Here is a 22,048-nt window from a genome sequence, read left to right as displayed (position 1 = left end):
GTGGGGATGACAGTGGTGGTTAGAAAAGTGTCTCGGAGGCAGCTGACACACAGCAGGTCCTCCTCCCCAGAGATGCTGGGTCTCTTCCTGCCTCTCCTTTGCTTGCTGTCCAGGTGTGAGATGTGTACTGTAGCCATGCAGCCTTCCCGGGTGGTGTGGTACGTAGCCTCTATGATGGACCCTGAAGACTGTCACCTCCTGGTATTCAGGCCCTTGTGTGTCCTTCTTTCACTGACCTGTGTGATCAGTAGAACAAAGCAAAACTAACGATGTAGGACTTCAGGGGTAAGTCAGAAAAGCATTGCACTTCAACCTTGTTTTCTTGGGGAAGCCAAGCATCATGGTATGAGGACACTCAAACATGCAGTGCCCGTGCTTGGTCCCCGCAAGGAAAGGAACCAGCTATAGCACCAACCTGCCACTCGTGAATGAACCACCTTGGAAACGGATCTTCCTGCCCAGTGGAGCCTTCAGATGATACAGAAGCAGTGAACACCTTGCTGAAGTGTCACCACAACCGCACACCTCCGACCTTCTTATCACATGAGAGAAACAAACCACTGATCTAAACTCTAACCCATGGCCTGGCTGCCTGTGTTTTGTAAATAAAGTTTTATTGGAACGCAGCCACATTCATTGTGTGCTGTCTGTGGCTGCTTCCACTCCACAGTGGCAGAGATGAGTATTTGTGACGGAGACTGAGTGGCCTGCAGCCTAAAATATTTACTATCTTATCTGGCCCTTGGAGAGAAAGTTTGCCAAGCCTTTATCTGAGCCATTGCTTTTTTGAAAAAACTTTATTGAAGTATAGTTGATTTATAATGTTGTATTAATTTCTACTGTGTAGCAAAGTGATTCGGTTTATGTATATATACTTTTTCATACTCTTTTCCATTATGGTTGATCACAGGATATTGAATATAGTTCCCTGTGCTGTACAGTAGGACCTTGTTGTTCATCCATATATACTAGTTTGCATCTGCTAATCCCAAACTCCCAATCCATCCCTCCCCCACCCTCAGCAACCACAAGTCCGTTCTCTATGTGAGTCTGTTTCTGTTTCGTAGATAGGTTCATTTGTGTCATGTTTTAGATTCCACATATAAGTGACATCACATGGTGTTTGTCTTTCTCTTTCTGACTTACTTCACTTAGTATGATAATCTCTAGGTCCATCCATGTTGCCGCAAATGGCATTATTTCATTCTTTTTTATTAAGCCATTGCTTTCTCCCCCTTACTTGCAGCTGAACACAATACCTAAGTGATGAGTGGTCCAATCCACAGGGCATTTTCTCTTGAAAAACCAGGTGACTCAGTGATGGGGAAGCTCGTGGAGAATCTTGTCAGAAAGACTACCTGGCTTTCTAAACTCTGCACTGACCGAAGATTTTGTTCATCTACAGCATTAGTGAGGAAACAGAGTCCATCTTAGCTGCTTCAAGAGACTTTAATGAAAGGACTTCTTACAGAGGTGAGGGAGGGTCAGGAGAGCAAACACAGGACATTGAGGCAGCCAGAGGCCCTTGCCTCCTGCAGGCCTGTGGGGAGAAGGGAGGAAGCGCTGCTGGAGCCCACTGGTGCCCTGAACCCCACCGATGCATTAGGATCAATGAATAATTATGGTTCGAGCTACCTAAGAATGAAGATCCAGTTTGAACGAGCTGTGTCAGGGCAAAATTGGGCACTGGAGCAACTACCCAGAGGAGGTAGCCTCTGGAATCTCTCTTGCTGCAAGTCTACCGTCTGAGGAATTGTGCAGAGTAGCTTGTGGCCTCATCTGTCTGCACCATTACTGCCTCTTTACTTGATTTCGCATGAATAAACACTTTTTTCCATCTAATTGCAAATGCCCAAACCATGTTTTAGTTGTCATTTTTAACAGACTTTAAAATCACGAGTACTATCTATAATGAAAAGAGAAATGGACTTTTTGTAGCATTTTTCACCCCCAGGGAAGCCCAGAATGTTCAAACTCTCTCCAAAGTACAAAGGAGTCTCTTCTCTAGAGATTTCCCAATTTTATGTTTATTGGGTCAGAGCAAAAGAGCCCTTGAAAAACAGAACCAGACAGGATCTTCTCCCACTGCCCCCCACCCTCAAGAGTCTTTGGCTCAGGGCTCAGCACTCCAGGTGGTCTCACCTGGTGATGTGCACACACGGCTGTGCTGACTGTTACTTTGGGTGTATTGATGGTCTTACGTGCCAGAGCAGGACTGCCACATTCCTTCTTTTGCTGAGACCCAGGTCCAGCCCCTGCCACGGTTCAGATGTTTCAAAAAAGGGGCCACAGATGCCTTCCCCCGGGCGGCTCCCGAGGACTCTGCCTGCGGTGCAAGCAGCTTCAGCGTAACCGCCCTGCTGTACACGGGCTTGCTTGCCGTTCCAGTTACTATTGCTACTTACAAATTACCGGAGAACTTAGCTGCTTAAGACAACCATCTTATTATGCTTAACAGATTCAGTGGGTCAGGAAGTTAGGCAGGGCATGCCAGGGATAACTTGTCTCTGCTCCTTGATTTCTAAGGCCTTCCCTGGGAAGACTTCAGTGCTGGGGCAGGGGTGACTCCACACTTGGGGGCTGGAATCATCCCAAGGCTCCTTTGCTCTCATGTCTAGTGCCTGAAGCAGGAAGAATTGAAGACTGAGAGAGCTGACACTCCCCCTCTGCTTCCCCACGTGGTTGGGCTTCCTCATAACATGGCGGCTTCCACATGTTGACCTTCCTATGGGCCAGCTCAGGCTCCAAGTTCTGGTGTCCAGTGCACAAAGTGAAGCCGCATGCCTTTTTTGATCCAGCCTTGGAAGTCAAACAGCTTTATTTCTGACATTGTCTATTGCTCCAAGCCGTCATAAGCCCACCCAGATGCACAGGAAGGGAAGCAGTCCCCACTCTCTCCCTGAAGGGAGCATCAAATAATTTTAGGGTCATGTTTTAAAACCGCCATACTTGCAAATGGGGAAGCAGTTTCCTGGTAGAAGTAGTTTCTGGTAGAAAGTGACAGAAACTTAAACGTAGCATTTTCTCATCTGGAGGTTGGAGGAGCCCATCCAAATAGATGCACGTGGGGCAGGCTGAGTGGATTCTGTTGTCTGCAACTAAGAACGCTGCCCGATATAAACTCTCACTAGCTCCCCAGTGCTGTAGTGTAAATGTTGAACAGCAGACTCTTTGTCCCCCACTGAAAGCAAAAGAAAGCAAAAAGCCCTGTATCGTTTTGTGCCTCCATCAGCAGTGTATGAGAATTCCAACTGCTTTGTCTTCTTGCCGACACCTGGTTTTGTCAGCACTTTATTGACGTTGGTAAAAGAAGGAATATAATTTTTAAAAATGATCCAATATCATAATGTGACTTTGGATGGGGACAAGACATTAACACACACACACACACACACATTTTTATAAAGCTTGAAATGCAGTTTAAAAAAAAAAAGCATGTTTCTTAGGTCTTTTGTGTCCAGCTCATTTTTTTTTAAAATTTTTATTGGGGTATAGTTGACTTACACTGTTGTGTTAGTTTCAGGTGTACAGCAAAGTGAATCATTTATACATATACATACATCCTCTCTTTTTTTAGATTCTTTTCCCATATAGGCCATTACAGAGTATTGAGTAGAGTTCCCTGTGCTTTACAGTAGGTCCTTATTAGTGATCTATTTTATATATAGTAGTGTGTATATGTCACCCCCAACCTCCCAATTCATCCCTCCCCAGTGCCTCATTTTTTGACCTATATGGTCACAGATGAAGAATTTAGGGAAGTCTTCAAGGTATTGTTTGATTTAAACTAGAAAACCTCTCCAAATCTGTGGACATAACTTCCCTAATTGTTCCTGTCTTCTTGAAGAAGAAGGGTTGTCTCATCACTGTCCAGGACAGTTTTCTTCACATCCCGGATTGTCCTATGAATGTGGGAGGAGACTATGAATAAAGCAGCTCAGGTATGAAAGTTCAAGCCCACGACCAGTCTGGAATTTAGTCGTCATTTTCATGTTGAATCAGGAAGCACATTCAGAGAAGAGAGGCATATGGTTAGCAGCTAATTAACGGCCTTGGTGGAATTCTTATCAGTTCAGGAGACGGTGCTAATTTGAAACCATTGCCAGCTCCCTCTGTTAATGAGCTGTGCTCCTTCCCTCTACGCTACCCCCCAGTGTCCCCCCTGACTCCCAGAGTCTGTTGCAGAACTGGATGAGGGTTCCCAGCTGCTGGGGCTGGTGTCTGACCTCAGCTGCCCGGCTTCAGCTTTTCATCCACAGGGAATTTTCTTGTATCACCATCCAAGGCAGCATTCTCAGTACATGATCCCTGATGCCCAGAGAAATCCTTGGTTGTTGGTGTCAGGGTCTTTTACAAAGGGACTAGGACCCAGTGCAGTGTTGTGTTTGCTGGTGTGTGTGCGTGTGGCAGGGACGGGGGAAATAGAAGGCAAGGTGGGTGACGAAGGAGGCAGAGGGGTGGTGACGTCACTCATTCCAAAGGATCAAATAAATTACTTCTGGGTAGTCCATCATGTCAATATTTCCTGTTACCTTTTCTTCCCTCCTTGGTGCTGACAACCAGACCCTTTGGGATCCGGTGACTGGAGGACAGGCACACGCTGAACCGCTCAGGTCCGAGCAGCCCATACTCTGCCTCTTTAAAAGTAAACATAGGAATTGCATTCATTACCTTGTGCTTCACCTTTGAGACTTCCAGAAAAAGGAATTTTACTGTCAGGCCTCAGTGGAGGGAGTCCGTTCCCCTAACAGTAAGGAAAAGACTAAAACAGCACACAGTGGGGCCTGTAAAGTGTGTCCTTCTTGTAAAATGTCAGACCCAGCCTGTCATCTGGTTTTAACTAACTTGCCCAACTACAGGCACAGCTATACTCCCTCCTGAATTCCACGATGGCTGTTTATTCCTGTGTTTTCGCATCATTTGTGTTTGTGATGCTGAGGTGACAGATTTGATTCCCCTTGATTCTCCTCCCCACTCAGTGTTTGACCCAGAGTATCAGTTAGCTTTTGCTGTGTAACAAGCCACCTCAAAACTTAGTGGCTTAGAATAACACATGTTATTTTTAATTGACTTTATTTTTTTGCAGTACGTGGGCCTCCCACTGCTGTGGCCTCTCCCTGCTGTGGCCTCTCCCGTTGCGGAGCACAGGCTCCGGACTCACAGGCTCAGCAGCCATGGCCCACAGGCCCAGCCACTCGGCGGCATGTGGGATCTTCCCGGACCAGGGCACGAACCCGTGTCCCCTGCATCGGCAGGCGGACTCTCAACCACTGCGCCACCAGGGAAGCCTAATTGACTTTATTTTTTAGAGCAGTTTTGGGTTCATAGCAAAACTGAGTAAAAAGTGCAGAGAGTTCCCATATACTCCTGCTCCAACACCTGCATAGCCTCCCCCAGCATCAGTACTCCCCACCAAGATGGTACATTTGTTAAAATCAGTGAACCTGCATTGAGACATCATTGTCACCCAAAGTGTACAGTTTACATTAGGGTTCACTCTTGGTGTTGCACATCCAATGGGTTCTGACAAATTGATGACATGTATCCACTATTATAGTATCATACAGAACAGTTTCACTGCCCTAAAATCCTCTGTGCTCCAGCTGTTCAGTCCCCACTACGCCCGAGACCTGACAACTACTGATCTTTTTCACTGTCTCCATTGTTTTGCCTTTTCTAGAATATCATATAGCTGGAATTATAAAGTATGTGACCTTTTCAGATTGGCTTCTTTCACTTAGTAATATGCATTTAAGATTCCTCCATGTCTTTCCATGGCTTGACAGATCATTTCTTTTTAGTGCTGAGTAATATTCCATTGTCTGGATGTACCACAGTCTATTTTTTAACCTACTGAAGGACATCTTGGTTGCTACAAGTTTTGGCAATCATGAATAAAGCTGCTATAAATATCCAAGTGCAGGTTTTTGTGTGGACGTAGTTTTCTGCTCATTTGAGTAAATACCAACAATAGCTGGATCATACAGTAAGAGTATGTTTAGTTTTGTGAGAAACTACCAAACTGTCTTCCAAAGTAGCTGTATCATTTCACATTCTCACCAGCGATGAATGAGAGTGCCTCTCTGTTTCTCCACATCCTTGCTAGCACTCGGTGTTGTCAGCGTTATGGATTTTGGCTATTCCAATAGGTGTGGAGTGGTAACACATATTGTTCATTTCTCATGGTTCTGTGGGTTGTCTAGGCGGCTCTTCTCACATGGGCTGCTCAGCTGGGGCTGGGTGGTCTAGGCATCTCATGTGTATTTCTGGGGCCTTGGCCACCATGGCTGGGGCCTCAATCCATGCAGTCTCCTATCCTCGGGCAGGCTAGCCCAGGCTTCCTCACGTGGTGGTGGAATGGTTCTAGTAACAATAGGGCACGCCCAATTGTGCGGCACTTTTCAAGCTCCTGTTTGTCTTACAGTCGCTACATCCCACTGTCTAAAGCAAGTCACTTGGCCAGACCCAGACCGCAGGGATGGAGAGACGGACTTCACTTCTTGATGGGAGGAGCTGAAAACTACTGTGGCCCCGTTTCCTCCATCTATGGCAGTTGGTGCCTGGGACATCTAACTCAGCAATGGGATGACCTCTGACACTACATTCGAAACCTCTAAATCTCCATCTCAGGAGTCACCCAGAGAAGCAGTTTCTTGTTAATACAGGGAAATATTACAGGAAGGAGATTAGATAATCTCATTCTTCTTTTCTAATTACCCAGTTGGTTTTGTTCCAAAGGGGTAGGCATCATCTCCTCGGATCCATTAGGAACTCACAGCCTCTGGTCTTAATGCTCCATAAAAGAAGAACAATACATTAATTCTTGTCTTCATTTCTTAACTACCGAGAAAAACGTTGTTGAGTTTAGGGGGTGATAATAAATCATGCGTCTTCCCCTTCCATCTTTGGAATCAGTTGAGAAATTGATGCAAGCAATGGGAATTGGAGGTCAAAGTAGCACCTCTGTTGCTGGCAGCCCTGGACCAGAGAATGTGGTTTGGGCGACAGCCAGACAGGGCTTCCTGCTTCTTCCCTTCTGGACTTGAGTTGCCCATGAGCAGCGGTACCTGGGTCTGCAGAGCAGGTCCACTGGTTTGGCCAGGCAAAAGAATCGTTGCCTCTCACGTTTCAAGTTATGGCAGTCAAGACAGAGGGATCAGAGCGGCGCTTGGGATCCTGGGGAAAATGGGCCACCCAGGATCTGTGTAGCTCTGGTTCCTGCTCCCTCCTCACCGCCAGTCAGCCGTGGCCCTGCTTTTCCCACAGGTAGGAGTGGGGAGGGAGAGTGGAAGATTAGGTGGACACTTTCCTCCAATACTTTCTGTTCTGATTTTCGGACAATTTTTCTGTGTGCATAAATATTTAAAACCTCTCATTGAAGCATAATATACCTGTAGAGAAGAACACACATCATAAATGTATGGCTCAGTACATTTTCCCAAATGAAAGACACTCATGTAAAACGCCCAGATCAAGAATTAGAAAATTACCAGCCCTCTGGAAGCTGTATGAACTCCTTTTTGGCAGGGGGGAAGTCTGGCTTCTTTTGTTCAAAATTATGATTGCGAGTTTCACTATGTTGTGTATAGATGTAGATTGTTAATTCCCATTGCTGTTTAGTATCCTACTTTGTGGATACCCTGTAATTTATTTATCCATTCTTCTGTTGATGAGCGTATGGGTGGTTGCCAGATTTGGCAACACATTGTAATATGTGTCTTTTTTGAAAACAAAATGCAGGTATTTCTGGTTGCTATATCCCTAGAAATATCGTCTGGGGCCCAGCAATTCCACTTGTACAGATACATCCAACAAAAATACCTAACCATTTTAGATACTGAAACCTCTTTTCCAGAGTGGAACCGTTTGGCGCTGCCGCTGGTGGCATTATGAGAGTTCCAGCTGCCACCTCCTTGCCTCCTAATACTTTGGAAAAGTCCAAAGTTCCTGTTCTATAAATAAGGGTTAAATACCAAGAGAGGGAGAAAATGAATCCCCCTATAATTGAAAAGGGGAAAAATTATTTTAAAATAATTTTTTAAAAATTAAAAATGCACCAACCCTTCTTATTTTTTGGTGCCTTTCAGAATAAGTTGCAGACAATTAACAGATGGGGTCTTTTTAGGGGCAACACCACCCTGCAAGCAGAAGAGAGATTTATAATCTAACGTTAGAAATGCGAGATGCTCTCAAAGTCTCACCCAGCTCTTTGGAGGAAGGGTTTTGAGGACAGGAAGTTCCCCGCACAGAAATTGTGATAAAGCACCAATTAGTGGCTGCAGCAACGAAGTGGGAGCGTTTAACCTTTCAGGCATGCCAACAACATGCTCCTTAATTTGAAAACAGGGCACAGAGTGTTAGCAAGTGAAGAAGAGTGATTGTTCATCACTCAATTTGATGCATCTCCTTTGCAGCAGAGGCGAGAGAAGGAAGCCTCTCTGCTCCATTTATTCTGGCTTTTGTCTGACTTCTCAGAGGAAGGACCAGATGCTCTAATGAGGGGTACCAGACACTGAAAATATCCGGACATCAGGAGAGAACATGCTGACAGCTTTCCCTTCGAGAAGCCTACCTCCCCTCCGAGCTCCTCGGGGCACTTTATATGCATTACCTAGCAGCAAGGTTTATTATCTCTTTTTGCAAACAGTACAAAAGTGGTGCAGGGAGGCTAAAAAGGCTCACTGGAGGCTACAGGGTAGCCAAATGTTCAGCTCAAAATAGAAACCGAGAGCCCTGGGAAATTCAGACAGCCTGAGAGGGTCCTTTAATCTCTGGACCCTTCTGTGTCTCTTTAGACAATAAGCCTTTCCTTGAAAGAGTTCTTTCTCCCTAAGGACAGGACTGCCAGCTCTCCTCCAAGATGTTGTAAAAGGGTGACATTTAACAGTGGAAACTGGAAACTCTAATTGACTTCTCCTACAGCAGAAAAACAAGTGCCCTGTATTCCTTCTCTTGGCCCAATGTTTGTAATTGTCCCCTTGGGGCTCTACGTTGAGGGAAGCTGGAGGCAAAATAGAACAGTTCACTTGAACTGGTGTAGTTACACACTCGAGATTTGTTTTTCCTTCACAGTGGAAGATGTGGAGAGGCCACTGAAGCAGACAGAGACACTGGCACCGAAGCAGCCCCAGAATCCCTTGCAGTGATAAATAAAGAGCTGGAGGTGAATCCTCCATTTCCAGATCTGGGTGAATGTGATTATTTGGATTGGTTGTGTTACTTGCTTTGGCTAATGGAGTTTTAGCAGAAATGTGAGCAAAGTCTTGGCGTGTACTTGTGCAGGAGGTCTTGCCTTCTTGTGTTGTGGTCTTCCTCATGAGAAGAACCTGCCCCCAGGAGCCTGCTGGTCAGGAAGAGTGAGAGACACTCAGGGCCAGCAGCCTAGCCCAGTGGAGCACCCCACCTACATTGGCCAATCCCTAGCCTCTCTGCAACCATGTAAGCAAGAAATAATTGCTTATTGCTGTGAGCCTCTGAGCTCTGTGGTGTTTGTTATGCAGCACATTATGTTAGAGCTGACTGATACAGGGCTGATGAATGGAGAATAGGTAGAGAGAGATTCTTTGTGTGCTGTGGACAAAATTTGCCAGTATTCAGCTTGGACTCATCACATAACAAGCACCTACTAACTGTGAGAGGAACTGAATTCAACAGGGTGATTGTATTTCATATATTTAAAAAGGAATAGCATGAACCACACTGTGTGTTCTGAATGTCTGGCCTGCCTGTGGATATCTTCTTTTTAATTGACCGTAACTTTTATGAATCCTTTTCTAACAGCTTTTTTCCCATTTCTTCACGGGTCAGTATGTTAGCATCTATCTACAATTCAATACTGGGCTGAATCATGAACACTCATATACCCACCACCTAGATTCTACAATTAACATTTTGCTGTATTTGTTTTGTTACATGTCTATCTATCCATCCATCAGTCCATCTTATTTTTTAATGCATTTCAAAACAAGTTGCAGGTATCAGTACACTTTACTCCATAGAGAATTTTGACAGATGTATATACCTGTCATCCCTGAAAGGCTCTTCATGCCCCTTTCTAGTTAATCTCATCCTCACGCCTCAGAGGAAAGACTATTTTGATTTTTTTCCATTATAGATTAGTTTTGCCAGTTTTAGAACTTCATATAAATGGAATTATATATACTATGTAGCCTTTTGGCATAACTTTTTTTTTTGAGGATTTTTGCATCTATATTCATCAATGATATTGGCCTGTAATTTTCTTTTTTTGTAGTATCTGTGTCTGGTTTTGGTATCAGGGTGATGGTGACCTCGTAGAATGAGTTTGGGAGTGTTCCTTCCTCTGCAATTTTTGGGAAGAGTTTGAGAAGGATGGGTGTTAGCTTTTTTCTGAATGTTTGATAGAATTCACCTGTGAAGCCATCTGGTCCTGGACTTTTGTTTGCTGGAAGATTTTTAATCACAGTTTCAGTTTCATTACTTGTGATTGGTTTGTTTATATTTTCTGTTTCTTCCTGGTTCAGTCTTGGAAGCTTATACCTTTCTAAGAATTTGTCCATTTCTTTCAGGTTGTCCATTTTATTGGCACAGAGTTGCTTGTAGTAGTCTCTTAGGATGCTTTGTATTTCTACGGTGTCCATTGTAACTTCTCCTTTTTCATTTCTAATTTTATTGATTTGAGTCCTCTCCCTCTTTTTCTTGATGAGTTTGGCTAAAGGTTTATCAATTTTGTTTATCTTCTCAAAGAACCAGCTTCTAGTTTTATTGATCTTTGCTATTGTTTTCTTTGTTTCTATTTCATTTATTTCTGCTCTGATCTTTATGATTTCTTTCCTTCTGCTAACTTTGGGTTTTGTTTGTTCTTCTTTCTCTAGTTCCTTTAGGTGTAAGGTTAGACTGTTTATTTGAAATTTTTCTTGTTTCTTGAGGTAGGATTGTATTGCTATAAACTTCCCTCTTAGAAGTGCTTTTGCTGCAACCCATAGATTTTGGATCGTCGTATTTTCATTGTCATTTGTTTCTTGGTATTTTTTGATTTCCTCTTTGATTTCTTCAGTGATCTCTTGGTTATTTAGTAACATATTGTTTGGCTCCATGTGTTTGTGTTTTGTTTTTTTCCATACAATTTATTTCTAATCTCATAACGTGTGGTCAGAAAAGAAGCTTGATATGATTTCAGTTCTCTTAAATTTACTGAGGCTTGATTTGTGACCCAAGATGTGATCTATCCTGGAGAATGTTCCGTGTGCACTTGAGAAGAAAGTGTAATCTGCTGTTTTCGGATGGAATGTCCTATAAATATCAATTAAATCTATCTGGTCTATTGTGTCATTTAAAGCTTGTGTTTCCTTATTAATTTTCTGTCTGGATGATCTGTCCATTAGTGTAAGTGAGGTGTTAAAGTCCCCCACTATTACTGTGTTACTGTCGATCTCCTATTTTATAGCTGTTAGCATTTGCCTTATGTATTGAGGTGCTCCTGTGTTGGGTGCATATATATATATATATATATATACATATTTTAATTAATCAATCAATTAATTAATTTGGGGCTGTGTTGCGTCTTTGTTGCTGTGTGCAGGCTTTCTCTAGTTGCGGCGAGCAGGGGCTACTCTTTTTTGCGGTGCACAGGTTTCTCATTGTGGCGGCTTCTCTTGTTGCAGAGCACGGGCTCTAGGCACGTGGGCTTCAGTAGTTGTGGCTCGCGGGTTCAGTAATTGTGGCTCGCGGGTTCAGTAGTTGTGGCACATGGGCTTAGTTGCTCTGCAGCATGTGGGATGTTCCCGGACCAGGGCTCGAACCCGTGTCCCCTGCATTGGCAGGCAGATTCTTAACCACTGCACCACCAGGGAAGCCCCATATATATTTATAATTGTTTAATCTTCTTGGATTGATCCCTTGATCATTATATAGAGTCCTTCCTTGTCTCTTGTAACATTCTTTATTTTAAAGTCTATTTTATCTATATGAGTATTGCTATTCCAGCTTTCTTTTGATTTCCATTTGCATGGAATATCTTTTTCCAACCCCTCACTTTCAGTCTGTATGTGTCCCTAGGTCTGAAGTGGGTCTCTTGTAGACAGCATATATATGGGTCTTGTTTTTGTATCCATTCAGCAAGCCTGTGTCTTTTGGTTGGAGCATATGATCCATTCACATTTAAGGTAATTATCGATATGTATGTTCCTATGACTATTTTCTTAACAGTTTTGGGTTTGTTTTTGTAGGTCCTTTTCTTCTCTTGTGTTTCCCACTTAGAGAAGTTCCTTTAGCATTTGTTGTAGAGCTGGTTTGGTGGTGCTGAATTCTCTTAGCTTTTGCTTGTCTGTAAAGCTTTTGATTTCTCCATCGAATTTGAATGAGATCCTTGCCAGGTAGAGTAAACTTGGTTGTAGCTTCCTCCCTTTCATCATTTTAGGTATATTGTGCCACTCCCTTCTGGCTTGTAGAGTTTCTGCTGAGAAATCAGTTGTTAACCTTATTGGAGTTCCCTTGTATGTTATTTTTCATTTTTCCCTTGTTGCTTTTAATAATTTTTCTTTAATTTTTGTCAACTGGATTACTATGTGTCTTGGCGTGTTTCTTTTTGGGTTTATCCTGCCTGAGACTCCCTGCACTTCCTGGACTTGGGTGGCTAGTTCCTTTCCCATGTTAGGGAAGTTTTCGACTATAATCTCTTCAAATATTTTCTCGGGTCCTTTCTCTCTCTCTTCTCCTTCTGGGACCCCTATAATGCAAATGTTGGTGCGTTTAATGTTGTCCCAGAGGTCTCTTAGGCTGTCTTCATTTCTTTTCATTCTTTTTTCTTTATTCTGTTCCGCAGCAGTGAATTCCACCATTCTGTCTTCCAGGTCACTTATCCGTTCTTCTGCCTCAGTTATTCTGCTATTGATTCCTTCTAGTGTAGTTTTCATTTCAGTTATTGTATTGTTCATCTATGTTTGTTGGTTCTTTAATTCTCCTAGGTGTTTGTTCTTTAATTCTTCTAGGTCTTTGTTAGACATTTCTTGCATCTTCTCAATCTTTGCCTCAATTCTTTTTCCTGAGGTCCTAGATCATCCTCACTATCAGTATTCTGAATTCTTTTTCTGGAAGGTTGCCTATCTCCATTTAGTTGTTTTTCTGGGGGTTTATCTTGTTCCTTCATCTGGTACATAGTCCTCTGCCTTTTCATTTTGTCTATCTTTCTGTGAATGTGGTTTTTGTTCCACAGGCTGCAGGATTGTAGTTCTTCTTGCTTCTGCTGTCTGCCCTCTGGTGGATGAGGCTATCTAAGGGGTTTGTGCAAGCTTCCTGATGGGAGGTACTGGCATAACATCTTTGATATTCATTCCTGTTGTGTCTATCAGTAAAAGTCCTCATTTTTTTAAAAAAAATATTTATTTATTTAGGCTGCTCCGGGTCTTAGTTGAGCACGCGAGATCTTCCTTGCCATGTGTGGGATCTTTAGTTGTGGCCTGAGGACTGTTAGTTGCAGCATATGGACTTTTTAGCTGCTGCATGTGGACTTCTTAGTTGCAGCATGTGGACTCTTAGTTGCAGCACGTGAACTCTTAGTTGCAGCATGCATGTGGGATCTAGTTCCCTGAGCAGGGATCGAATCTGGATCCCTGCATTGGAAGTGTGGATTCTTACCCACTGGACCACCAGGGAAGTCCCAGGTCCTCATTTGTTTTTTAAAAATATTTATTTATTTTAGTTTTTGGCTGTGTCATGTCTTAGTTGTGGCACGTGGGATCTTTGTTGTGTTGCACAGGCTTCTCTCTAGTTGTGGTGTGGACTCCAGAGTGTATGCGCTCAGTAGTTGCAGCGTGCAGGCTTAGTTGCCCCATGGCATGTGGGATCTTATTTCCCTGACAAGGGATCAAACCCATGTCTCTTGCATTGGAAGGTGGATTCCTAACCATTGGACCACCAGGGATGTCCCAATCAGGTCCTCGTTTTTAAATGAATAATTACAAGATCTTTGCAGACTCTCTTTACATTTGGGCTTCTGTTACGTGTATACAGTTGTGGTAACCACTGTTAAAGACTTGTACAAAACAGGCATCACTCATGCTTGTCTGTCAGAGATCTTGTTCTTTGGTTTTCACCCCCACCCCCCTCCCAGTTTCGCATTGATAAATCTTTCAAAACTGCCGAGAGAATTTACGAAGATTTGTCCCATAGGCACAGTGTTTTTGACTTGCTGAGTTCAGGAAAACTTAGGGGCCGACCCAGCTCTTACGATTAATTGCATCTGACTTTTTTCCAGGGGGTCGTCAGCAGTTTATCCTTCACAGGTCTCACATCCAGTCCAAGCTGTGCATTAGTGGGAGTTGTCTTTTTACTTTCCTCTGCTCTGGTGGGGTGACCACAATCCATAACAGTGAGTGGGGAAAAAGGAAAGAAAATAAGAATAAAGCGGCATTTCCTCCACAATAACTAAATGCCAGTGCTCGGCTTATTGAACCACTTTATCCCTTAGACTTAGCTTGAGATTTTAACTAGGCTGTTTCCAAAACTCAAAGCACACTGCATGGTTCCGGCTTTGTTCTTGGACAAATTAGCGCAGCTGGAACTACATTTCCCAGAATTCCCCTCCCTGCAGACTTCTGGGGTTAGCGTGGGCGCTGACCTCGTGGGAGCCTTGCGAGACAAAAGTGATGCAACATGTGTGTCTTTCTACTGGAAAAAGGTGGGCGCGGGTGCTCAGGTGCCGTTGAGCTCGAGGGAGCATCCCGGGTCCGGCTGGCTTGCCTCGTGGGCAAGGGCTTCCTCTGCCGCTGACCACTTCCCTAGTGTCTGGGATGGGCTGCCGCCGCGCTGCTCTCAGACTCGGCCCCTGTGTAGCCAGCTCCCTACCCAACGTGGGGAAGGTCACATCCCTCTAACAGGTCCGTGATCTGTGCCATTCTTACCCCTGCCCCTCGGTGGTCTCCTGAGTGGAGACACCCTCCTCAGAGGATGCGCAGTGTTCACTCTTGGTTCTCCCTTTTCCTTCCCAACACGCCGATTGCGTTCCACGCTCCTCCACGCAGCCAGGAGGTTAGGGAAAGCTGATTGAGTCCTGCCTCAAAGGTGACTTGGTGAACCTGTCCACTGAAAAAAAATGCACAACCTAAAAGCGAGGATTATGTTTTATCTGGTGGACAAAACTGAGGACTTAAGCCTGGGAGATAGCCTCTCAGTTGGCTCTGGGGACTGTTCTGAAGAGGTGAGGGAGCAGCCAGCATATATAGGAGTTTTGCAACAACAACAAACAAACCCAATAAAACCAGGTAGTGTAACATCAAAAGGTTACTGTTCATTAAAGAAAACCTGACACCTCAAGTTAAGGAATTTAGTTGCTTTCCTTTGTATGGGAAGATCCTGAGATCATTCCTTTGATATGTACCTCAGCTCTCTAGGGTGGTTATCCTGCTTTTCTCCATCCTGAATCCCTTCAGGGTGCACCGTCAGAGTTGGCTGTAGTGGCTGAGGGCTTGATGGCCATGACATCCTTGGTTTACTGATCTGGCAGGTGACATTTTCTAGCCACAGACCTAAGCTGATCCTGGTAAGTGTAAGGAACACCGTCCTAGCCAGTGAGATGGGGGCAAAGTCGCCAAAGGACTTGGGGAGAATACGCCCTTCCGGTAAAGAGAGAAGTGTAGGAGAAAATGGCTCTCTTTGTTGTTCTACTGAATGTAGCCCCAAAGTGTTGCCGCCACAAGGGTCACTGGCCTTAGAAGAACGTGCAGCAGGATGATGGAAGGAAGGACCCTGGGTCCTTGAAGACTCATTGAGCTGCTCAAGGAACCAACCCTGGAGTAGCCAACGCCTCCCGCTTGCCTGGGACTTGCCGGATTTAGCACTGAAGGTCCTGTGTCCTGGGAAACCCCGGTCCTGAGCCTGCCTGGTGGTCCGTCCCTCTAGCCCTGCCTTAGGACTTCTTTAATGGGAGATAATTCCCTTTACTGTTGAAGCCCGTTGAGTTGTGGCTGTTTTTGGTGCTTGTAGCTGAAAGCATTCTAGATGGTGTAGGAGAGTAAAAGAACACGCCTTTTGTTTCTGACAGTGTTTATAAAAGAGGTATTGTATTCTGAAAAATGTTCTGAATAATGTCAACATCACTGGAAAAGTGCACTGCTTTTCGTAGAAACTTTGTGTTTTTGTTTGTTCAAATCAGTTTTATTAATTTATGGGCAGGCATAACTTACACATTTTATCTAATTAAAAAAAAAGTTACCACTTGGACATACATATGGCATATGGAAAGATAAGTATAACTGTTTTATTTTAAGTATTTGCCTGTCTTTGGGCCTTTAGCTGTTTCTTAAAATAAGAAGCCCTTACATTGGCCAGTGATGCCTTTTGGGAGTGTAAGAAAGGGGTGATCTCTGTTCTATATATTTAAAAGTCTAAGTTACTGGGACTTTAAAAATATATTTGTGCATGAGTTTGGTGTAGTTCAGTGACTTCTTTTCCAGAAAGAAAGGCTTCCAGGGCTTGGCACTGTCTTCCTGTGGGTGTAGTTTATTAATATCATTATTGATCTTTGCCCTTTCCTTTGTCTACACCTGTCTTAGCTTGGGCTGCTATAATAAAAATACCATGGACTGGATAGCTTATAAACAACAGAAATTTACTTCTCACAGTTCTGGGGGCTGGAAGTCCCAGATCAGGGTGCCAGCCTCTTGGGAGAGCCCCATTACATGTTGCAGGCTGTGTATGTCTCATTGTATCCTCATGTTAGAGAGCAGAGAGGGGAAGCAAGGTCTCCTGTGACTCAGGGCACTAATCACACTCATGAGGGCCCCACCCTCATGACCTCATCCAATCCTAATTACCTCCCACTTCCTAGGACCATCACATGGTGAGGTTAGGGTTTTAGCATGTGAATTTGGGGGTTGTACAAATATTTAACCCATAACATTCTGCCCCTGATCCCCCAAAATTCATGTTCTTTTTGCATGTAAAATACATTCATTCCATTCTCCGACCCCTCCAAATCTTAACTTGTTACAGCATCAACTCTAAAGTCGAAATTATATCTAAATATCATCTAAATCAGATATGAGTGATGCTCAAGATATGGTTCATTCTGAGGCAGAATCCGTCACCAGCTGTGAACCTGTCAAGCCAAACGAGTTATGTGTTTCCAAAATACAACAATGGAACTGGCATAGGATAGACACTTTCATTGCAAAAGTGAGAAATAGGGGGAAGAAGGAAGGGGGTATGGGTCCCAAGCAAATCCAAAACCTGGCAAGGCAAACTATGGGATCTTAAGTCTGGAGTACAATGCTCTCTTTGGCTCCATGCTCTGCCCTTCAGGTTGACTGGGTAATAGTCCCAGATCCGCTGGGGCAGAGGTGCAGTCTCCATAGCTCTCAGAGGCAGGGGTCTCACCCCCAGGGCTGTGCTAGATGATCCCACTCCCACTACTTTGGGCAGATGCCATCTGGCCTGTTGAAAACAAGGCATTCACCCCCTTTTTGAAACCAAGGAAGCAGCCTTGGTCTCTGAATTGCCTTTAGGATCACCCTTCCCTTGCTTTTCTTAGCCAAATCTTTAAGCTCTGCTTCCTTTTTGCTTATGAATTCTATCTTGAAGTCGTTCCTGCCTTCTCACATTTTGCTACAGTCAGTCAGGAGGAGCCAAGCCTCACCTTCCACACTGTGCTTAGAGATCACGTCAGCTAAATATCCAATTTCATTACTGGCAAGTTCTACCTTCCATAGAACACTAGAACATGGCCACAGTTCGGCCAAGTTCTTTGCCATTTTATAACAAGGATGGTCCTTCCTCTGGTTTCCAATAACGTGTTCCTCATTTCTGTCTGAGACCTCATTAGGATGGCCTTTACCGCCCATATTTCCACCAACATTCTGTTCACGATTATTTAGGTAGTCCCAGAGAAAGTTGAGGCTTTCTCTACAGCTCTGAACCCATCCTAAATTGCTGGTCCATTAAATCATGAGCTCAATAAATGCTTATCGTTTTAAGCCATTGAGTTTGGGGGTGGTTCTGCAGCGTTATCACAGCAATTGATAACGAAGACACCTTTTATCCATCAGGGACAGCTGAATGGGCTGTCGGAAGGAGTTACATATGTTGGCTTTACAGGCAGTCATACCTTATACACTTTCACTCAGAAGTTACCCAATAATCACCCACTTAGGCATGTTTGTGTCCTATTTAAAAATAAATGTTACTGGACCATTTTAAGTACGTATGTGCGTCTTTAGGCCTTTAGCCTTGTCCAAAAATGGGGTGCCCACCTGAACCAGATCCCACCAATGGGAGCTGGTCTCTGTTCCATATAGGTAACAGTCTCAAGTGAGTTATTGGGGGTTTTGGGAAGAGATTTTCGTATGAGTTAGGTGTAATTCAGTGGTTAAAGATGGAGCAGCATCCCCTAGATGACCATGTAACTTCTTTACAACAGTTACGATGATGCTGGGGTTGCTTCCCAGGATGCTGATGGGTAATCGCATGTGACTACCTAAATTTAAATTAATTAGAGCTAAGTAAACTTAACTCAGCTCCTCAGTCGTACTAGCCATATGTGAGTCTCAACAGCTACCGCTTTGAACAACCCAGACCCTGAACATTTTCATTATCTCAGAAAATTCTGTTGGGCGGTGCTGGTCTCAACGCTTGTGTTCAACTTTCTTATTTACAGAATCTCTTTGGTCTAAACTTCTAGTTTCTACTGACTATTTGATTCTGACAGCCTCTCACTCTGTACCCTCTGGGAAAAATGAGTTATTATTGTCTAGGTTATCAACTCAAGCTAGTCTGTTTTGACACCTGCAATGTTAAATATTCTCTTTGTTACAGGTCACAAAGCTAAGCATTAAAGTGGAGTCTTTATTTGTTTATGTATACTGACAGAGGGAGCACCCCTTCTGCCAGGCAGAGTGAGGCTTGCGAGGGAGAGAGGGCAGCGGAGAGAACCAGTTTGAGTTTTAAAAACCCTAACAGCACTTCCCTGGTGGTGCAGTGGTTAAGAATCCGCCTGCCAATGCAGGGGACACGGGTTCGATCCCTGGGCCGGGAAGATCCCACATGCCGCGAAGCAACTAAGCCCATGCACCACAACTACCGAGCCTGCCGCTCTAGAGCCCGCGAGCCACAACTACTGAGCCCACTTGCCACAACCACTGAAGCCCACATGCCTAGAGCCCGTGCTTCATAGCAAGAGAAGCCACCGCAGTGAGAAGCCCACGCACCTCAACAAAGAGTAGCCCCTGCTCGCTGCAACTAGAGAAAGCCCGCGTGCAGCCACGAAGACCCAATGCAGCCAAAAAAATAAATTAAAAAAAAATAAAGGGAGTGATGGGCATAGAAAATGACCATTTAGCACACGTCACACTGATGGGCCACAGATGGATGCAAGCAGAAGTAGGCTGGAGTATGATATGAAACGGGATATGTGCAAAGTCTCAAAGTATCTTCCTGCAAAATACTTATTCATTACAAAGGGAGAAGCAGTAACTCTGCAGAGAGAGACCCAGTGGACACCACCTTAACCAAGGGATCGAGGTCAGCGTCATCAGCATCACCAGAGGCGGGACACATTGGCACCATGTACCCCCTGATATGACGCACTGAGAAGGCACAAGATCCCTTCTGTGGTATTCCTGCCCACACTCCTCAACCTAATCATTGGAAAACATCAGGCAGACAAAAGTGGGTTCTGGAGTCATTCTACTTCTGTTTAAGCCTGGGTGCCCTACTGACTAGTTGTGTGACTTTGGAAAGTCACTTATTTCTCCTTGCCTCCGTTTCCTCATCTGTAAAAGGAGGATTAAACTTAGTACCCACCTCAGAGGATTATAAGGAGGGTTAAGTGTGTTAATACATGTACAGTGCTTAGAGCAGTGCCAGCTCAGTGAGGGCTGTGCTAGTGTGTGCAGCCATCATGTGAGACCAGCAGCTTCTCCTGCTGATCTTAGGGATATTTGTTTCTTTTTTTTCCCTTTTCACTGTGCTTCTGGAAGCTTCCTGATGCAGGCCCTGGTGCTGATTCCTCCTCCAAACAGCTGTTTTGTTCTAACAGCATTTCCCACTCCACCCCTGGGTAGGCGAAGCGTGCCTTAAGGATCATCTACTTTTGAAGGAATCAGAATAACTGCTCTCTCAGTTGAGAGAAAAGACAGAGGTGAGGACTTCCCTGGTGGTGCAGTGGTTATGAATCCGCCTGCCAATGCAGGGGACACGGGTTTGAGCCCTGGTCCAGGAAGATTCCACATGCCACAGAGCGACTAAGCCCGTGCACCACAACTACTGAGCCTGCGAGCCACAACTGCTGAGCTCGCGTGCCACAACTACTGAAGCCCATGCGCTTAGAGCCCATGCTCCACAACAAGAGAAGCCACCGCAGTGAGAAGCCCACGCACTGCAACAAAGAGTAGAAGCCTGTGGGCAGCAACGAAGACCCAATGCAGCCAAAAATAAATAAATAATAAATAAATAAATAAAATAAATTTATTAAATAAAAAAAAAAAGAGTTGAAAAGACAGAGCTCATGTCACCAAAGAACCTTCTGGGGCCAGTTTCTCTTATTCCCAACATGGGGTCCAGACCTCTCTGGGCTGGGCTTGTGGGACCTTGTGGCTTGGGGGGTGGTGGTGTGGATCTGCCTCACAATGACCTGTCTGAGCCCTCACCCCATGTCACATTTTAGCATCTGTTTGGCCAATAAGACTGCGGCACACAAACCAGTCTTATTCCCCACTTGGCCTCTCCTTTTATGTCACAATATGAACTTGTGGATATTAATCTGGCTACAGCTGCTTACAAACCAGTTGGCAAGGTCAAGAGGACCAGCACAGCAAGATGTGGAAGAGAATCGACCGTCAACTCAAGATCAAAGCAGGGGATGGGCCTCAGGCAAGCCAGCTCAAGGAATTGGGTCCAGCTCAGGAACTCACTGTGCCACACCCTGTAGCGCTGTCAGAATTCCAGAGCTTCCCTGTGTTTGAGGACATCAGTCATCATATCAAAGAAGTGGGGGCCCAGCTGGTAAAGAAAGTCAATGCCATCTTTCAGCTGGACATCACCAAGGATGGGAAGACCATTCTGCAGTGGACCATTGATCTGAAGAATGGCTCTGGGAGCATGTATCCAGGACCCGCCAGGCTCCCAGCGGACACTGTCTTCACAATCCCGGAGCCTGTCTTTATGGCGCTGGTTTTGGGCAAAATGAACCCTCAGAAGGCTTTCCTTGCTGGCAAGTTCAAAGTGAGCGGCAAAGTTCTGCTTGGCCAGAAGCTGGAGAGGGTTTTCAAAGACTGGGCTAAGTACTGAGCCTGCAAAAATACCAAGGAAATGACCAGCACTTCCCTCCGATTATAATGTTGAGCGGAAATCACGCTTCAGCTGAAGATTAAAACAAAAAGTATTCAATATTTTTTCTCCAATTCTTCCTATTCAAGTTTAATCAATTTTTCTGCTGATGTGTAAATTTGGAGCGAGGGTTCTAGAGCAGTAAAGAGTGTTGGAGTGTATCATCTAAAATCTTTGTCTTTTTCTTTTCTTAGGTTCATTTATGTCATAATATGCTAGGGTGAAAGCCCCAGGTAGAGAAATGGGTGGTTTTGACGGTTGGATTTAAATGGTCCAGTGATTGAGTTCCTGGGACTTTTGTTTTGTTTTGAGTCTGGTGCTTTGGGAAAGAAGTGGTAACCACCACTGTGCAGGTCTGCATTCCAGTCGGTAGCTTGGTTCTTCGAGGAGACCTTAACGCGGGTGGCAGCGTTCTAAGAGGGTGGGTTCCAGAGCTGTGTGGATGGAGTGAGGCCATCGAGAAGATGCACTCTTGGCGTAGTGTGACTTCTGATGGATTTAATTCCAGGAGAGTCAAAGGGCTTGAACGATGTTCTAGGCTATCTGTGTTTAAACCAGAACATGTGTCAGATTGCCTGGAAGCCCAGATTGCTGGACCCCCCCTCAGAGTTTCAACTCTGTAGGTCTGGACTGGGGAGATGTGCATCCCCGGGGGATGCTGGTGGGACCACCCTTGCAGAACGCCTCCTGCCGTTCATGCATAGCTCTCGGTATTGATCATAACTATTCTACTCTAGACCCACACGATACT

At 44.7% G+C, this 22,048-nt stretch overlaps 2 protein-coding genes across 2 annotated transcripts in view; both read left to right on the top strand.

The window, feature by feature from the left end:
* Positions 1-9,138, top strand: part of DTD1 (D-aminoacyl-tRNA deacylase 1) — a 138,563-nt gene extending 129,425 nt beyond the window's left edge. The window contains exon 6 of the mRNA XM_029220907.1: positions 9,073-9,138. The gene's annotated coding sequence lies outside the window, so the exon portion shown is untranslated. The remainder of the gene's footprint in view (positions 1-9,072) is intronic.
* Positions 9,139-20,760: 11,622 nt separating this feature from the next.
* Positions 20,761-21,468, top strand: SCP2D1 (SCP2 sterol binding domain containing 1). The gene has a single exon (XM_029219396.1). The coding sequence runs from the start codon at positions 20,788-20,790 to the stop codon at positions 21,256-21,258; it is 471 nt and encodes a 156-aa protein (XP_029075229.1). The 5' UTR covers positions 20,761-20,787; the 3' UTR covers positions 21,259-21,468.
* The last annotated feature ends 580 nt before the right edge of the window (positions 21,469-22,048 follow it).

Source organism: Monodon monoceros, unplaced genomic scaffold (genome assembly GCF_005190385.1).
Source record: "Monodon monoceros isolate NGI ecotype Baffin Bay Population unplaced genomic scaffold, NGI_Narwhal_1 Super_Scaffold_13, whole genome shotgun sequence".
In the NCBI taxonomy this organism is placed as follows: Eukaryota; Metazoa; Chordata; class Mammalia; order Artiodactyla; family Monodontidae; genus Monodon; species Monodon monoceros.
The sequence above is the reverse complement of the archived record's forward strand: the minus strand, read 5'-3'. Positions and strand labels throughout refer to the sequence as shown.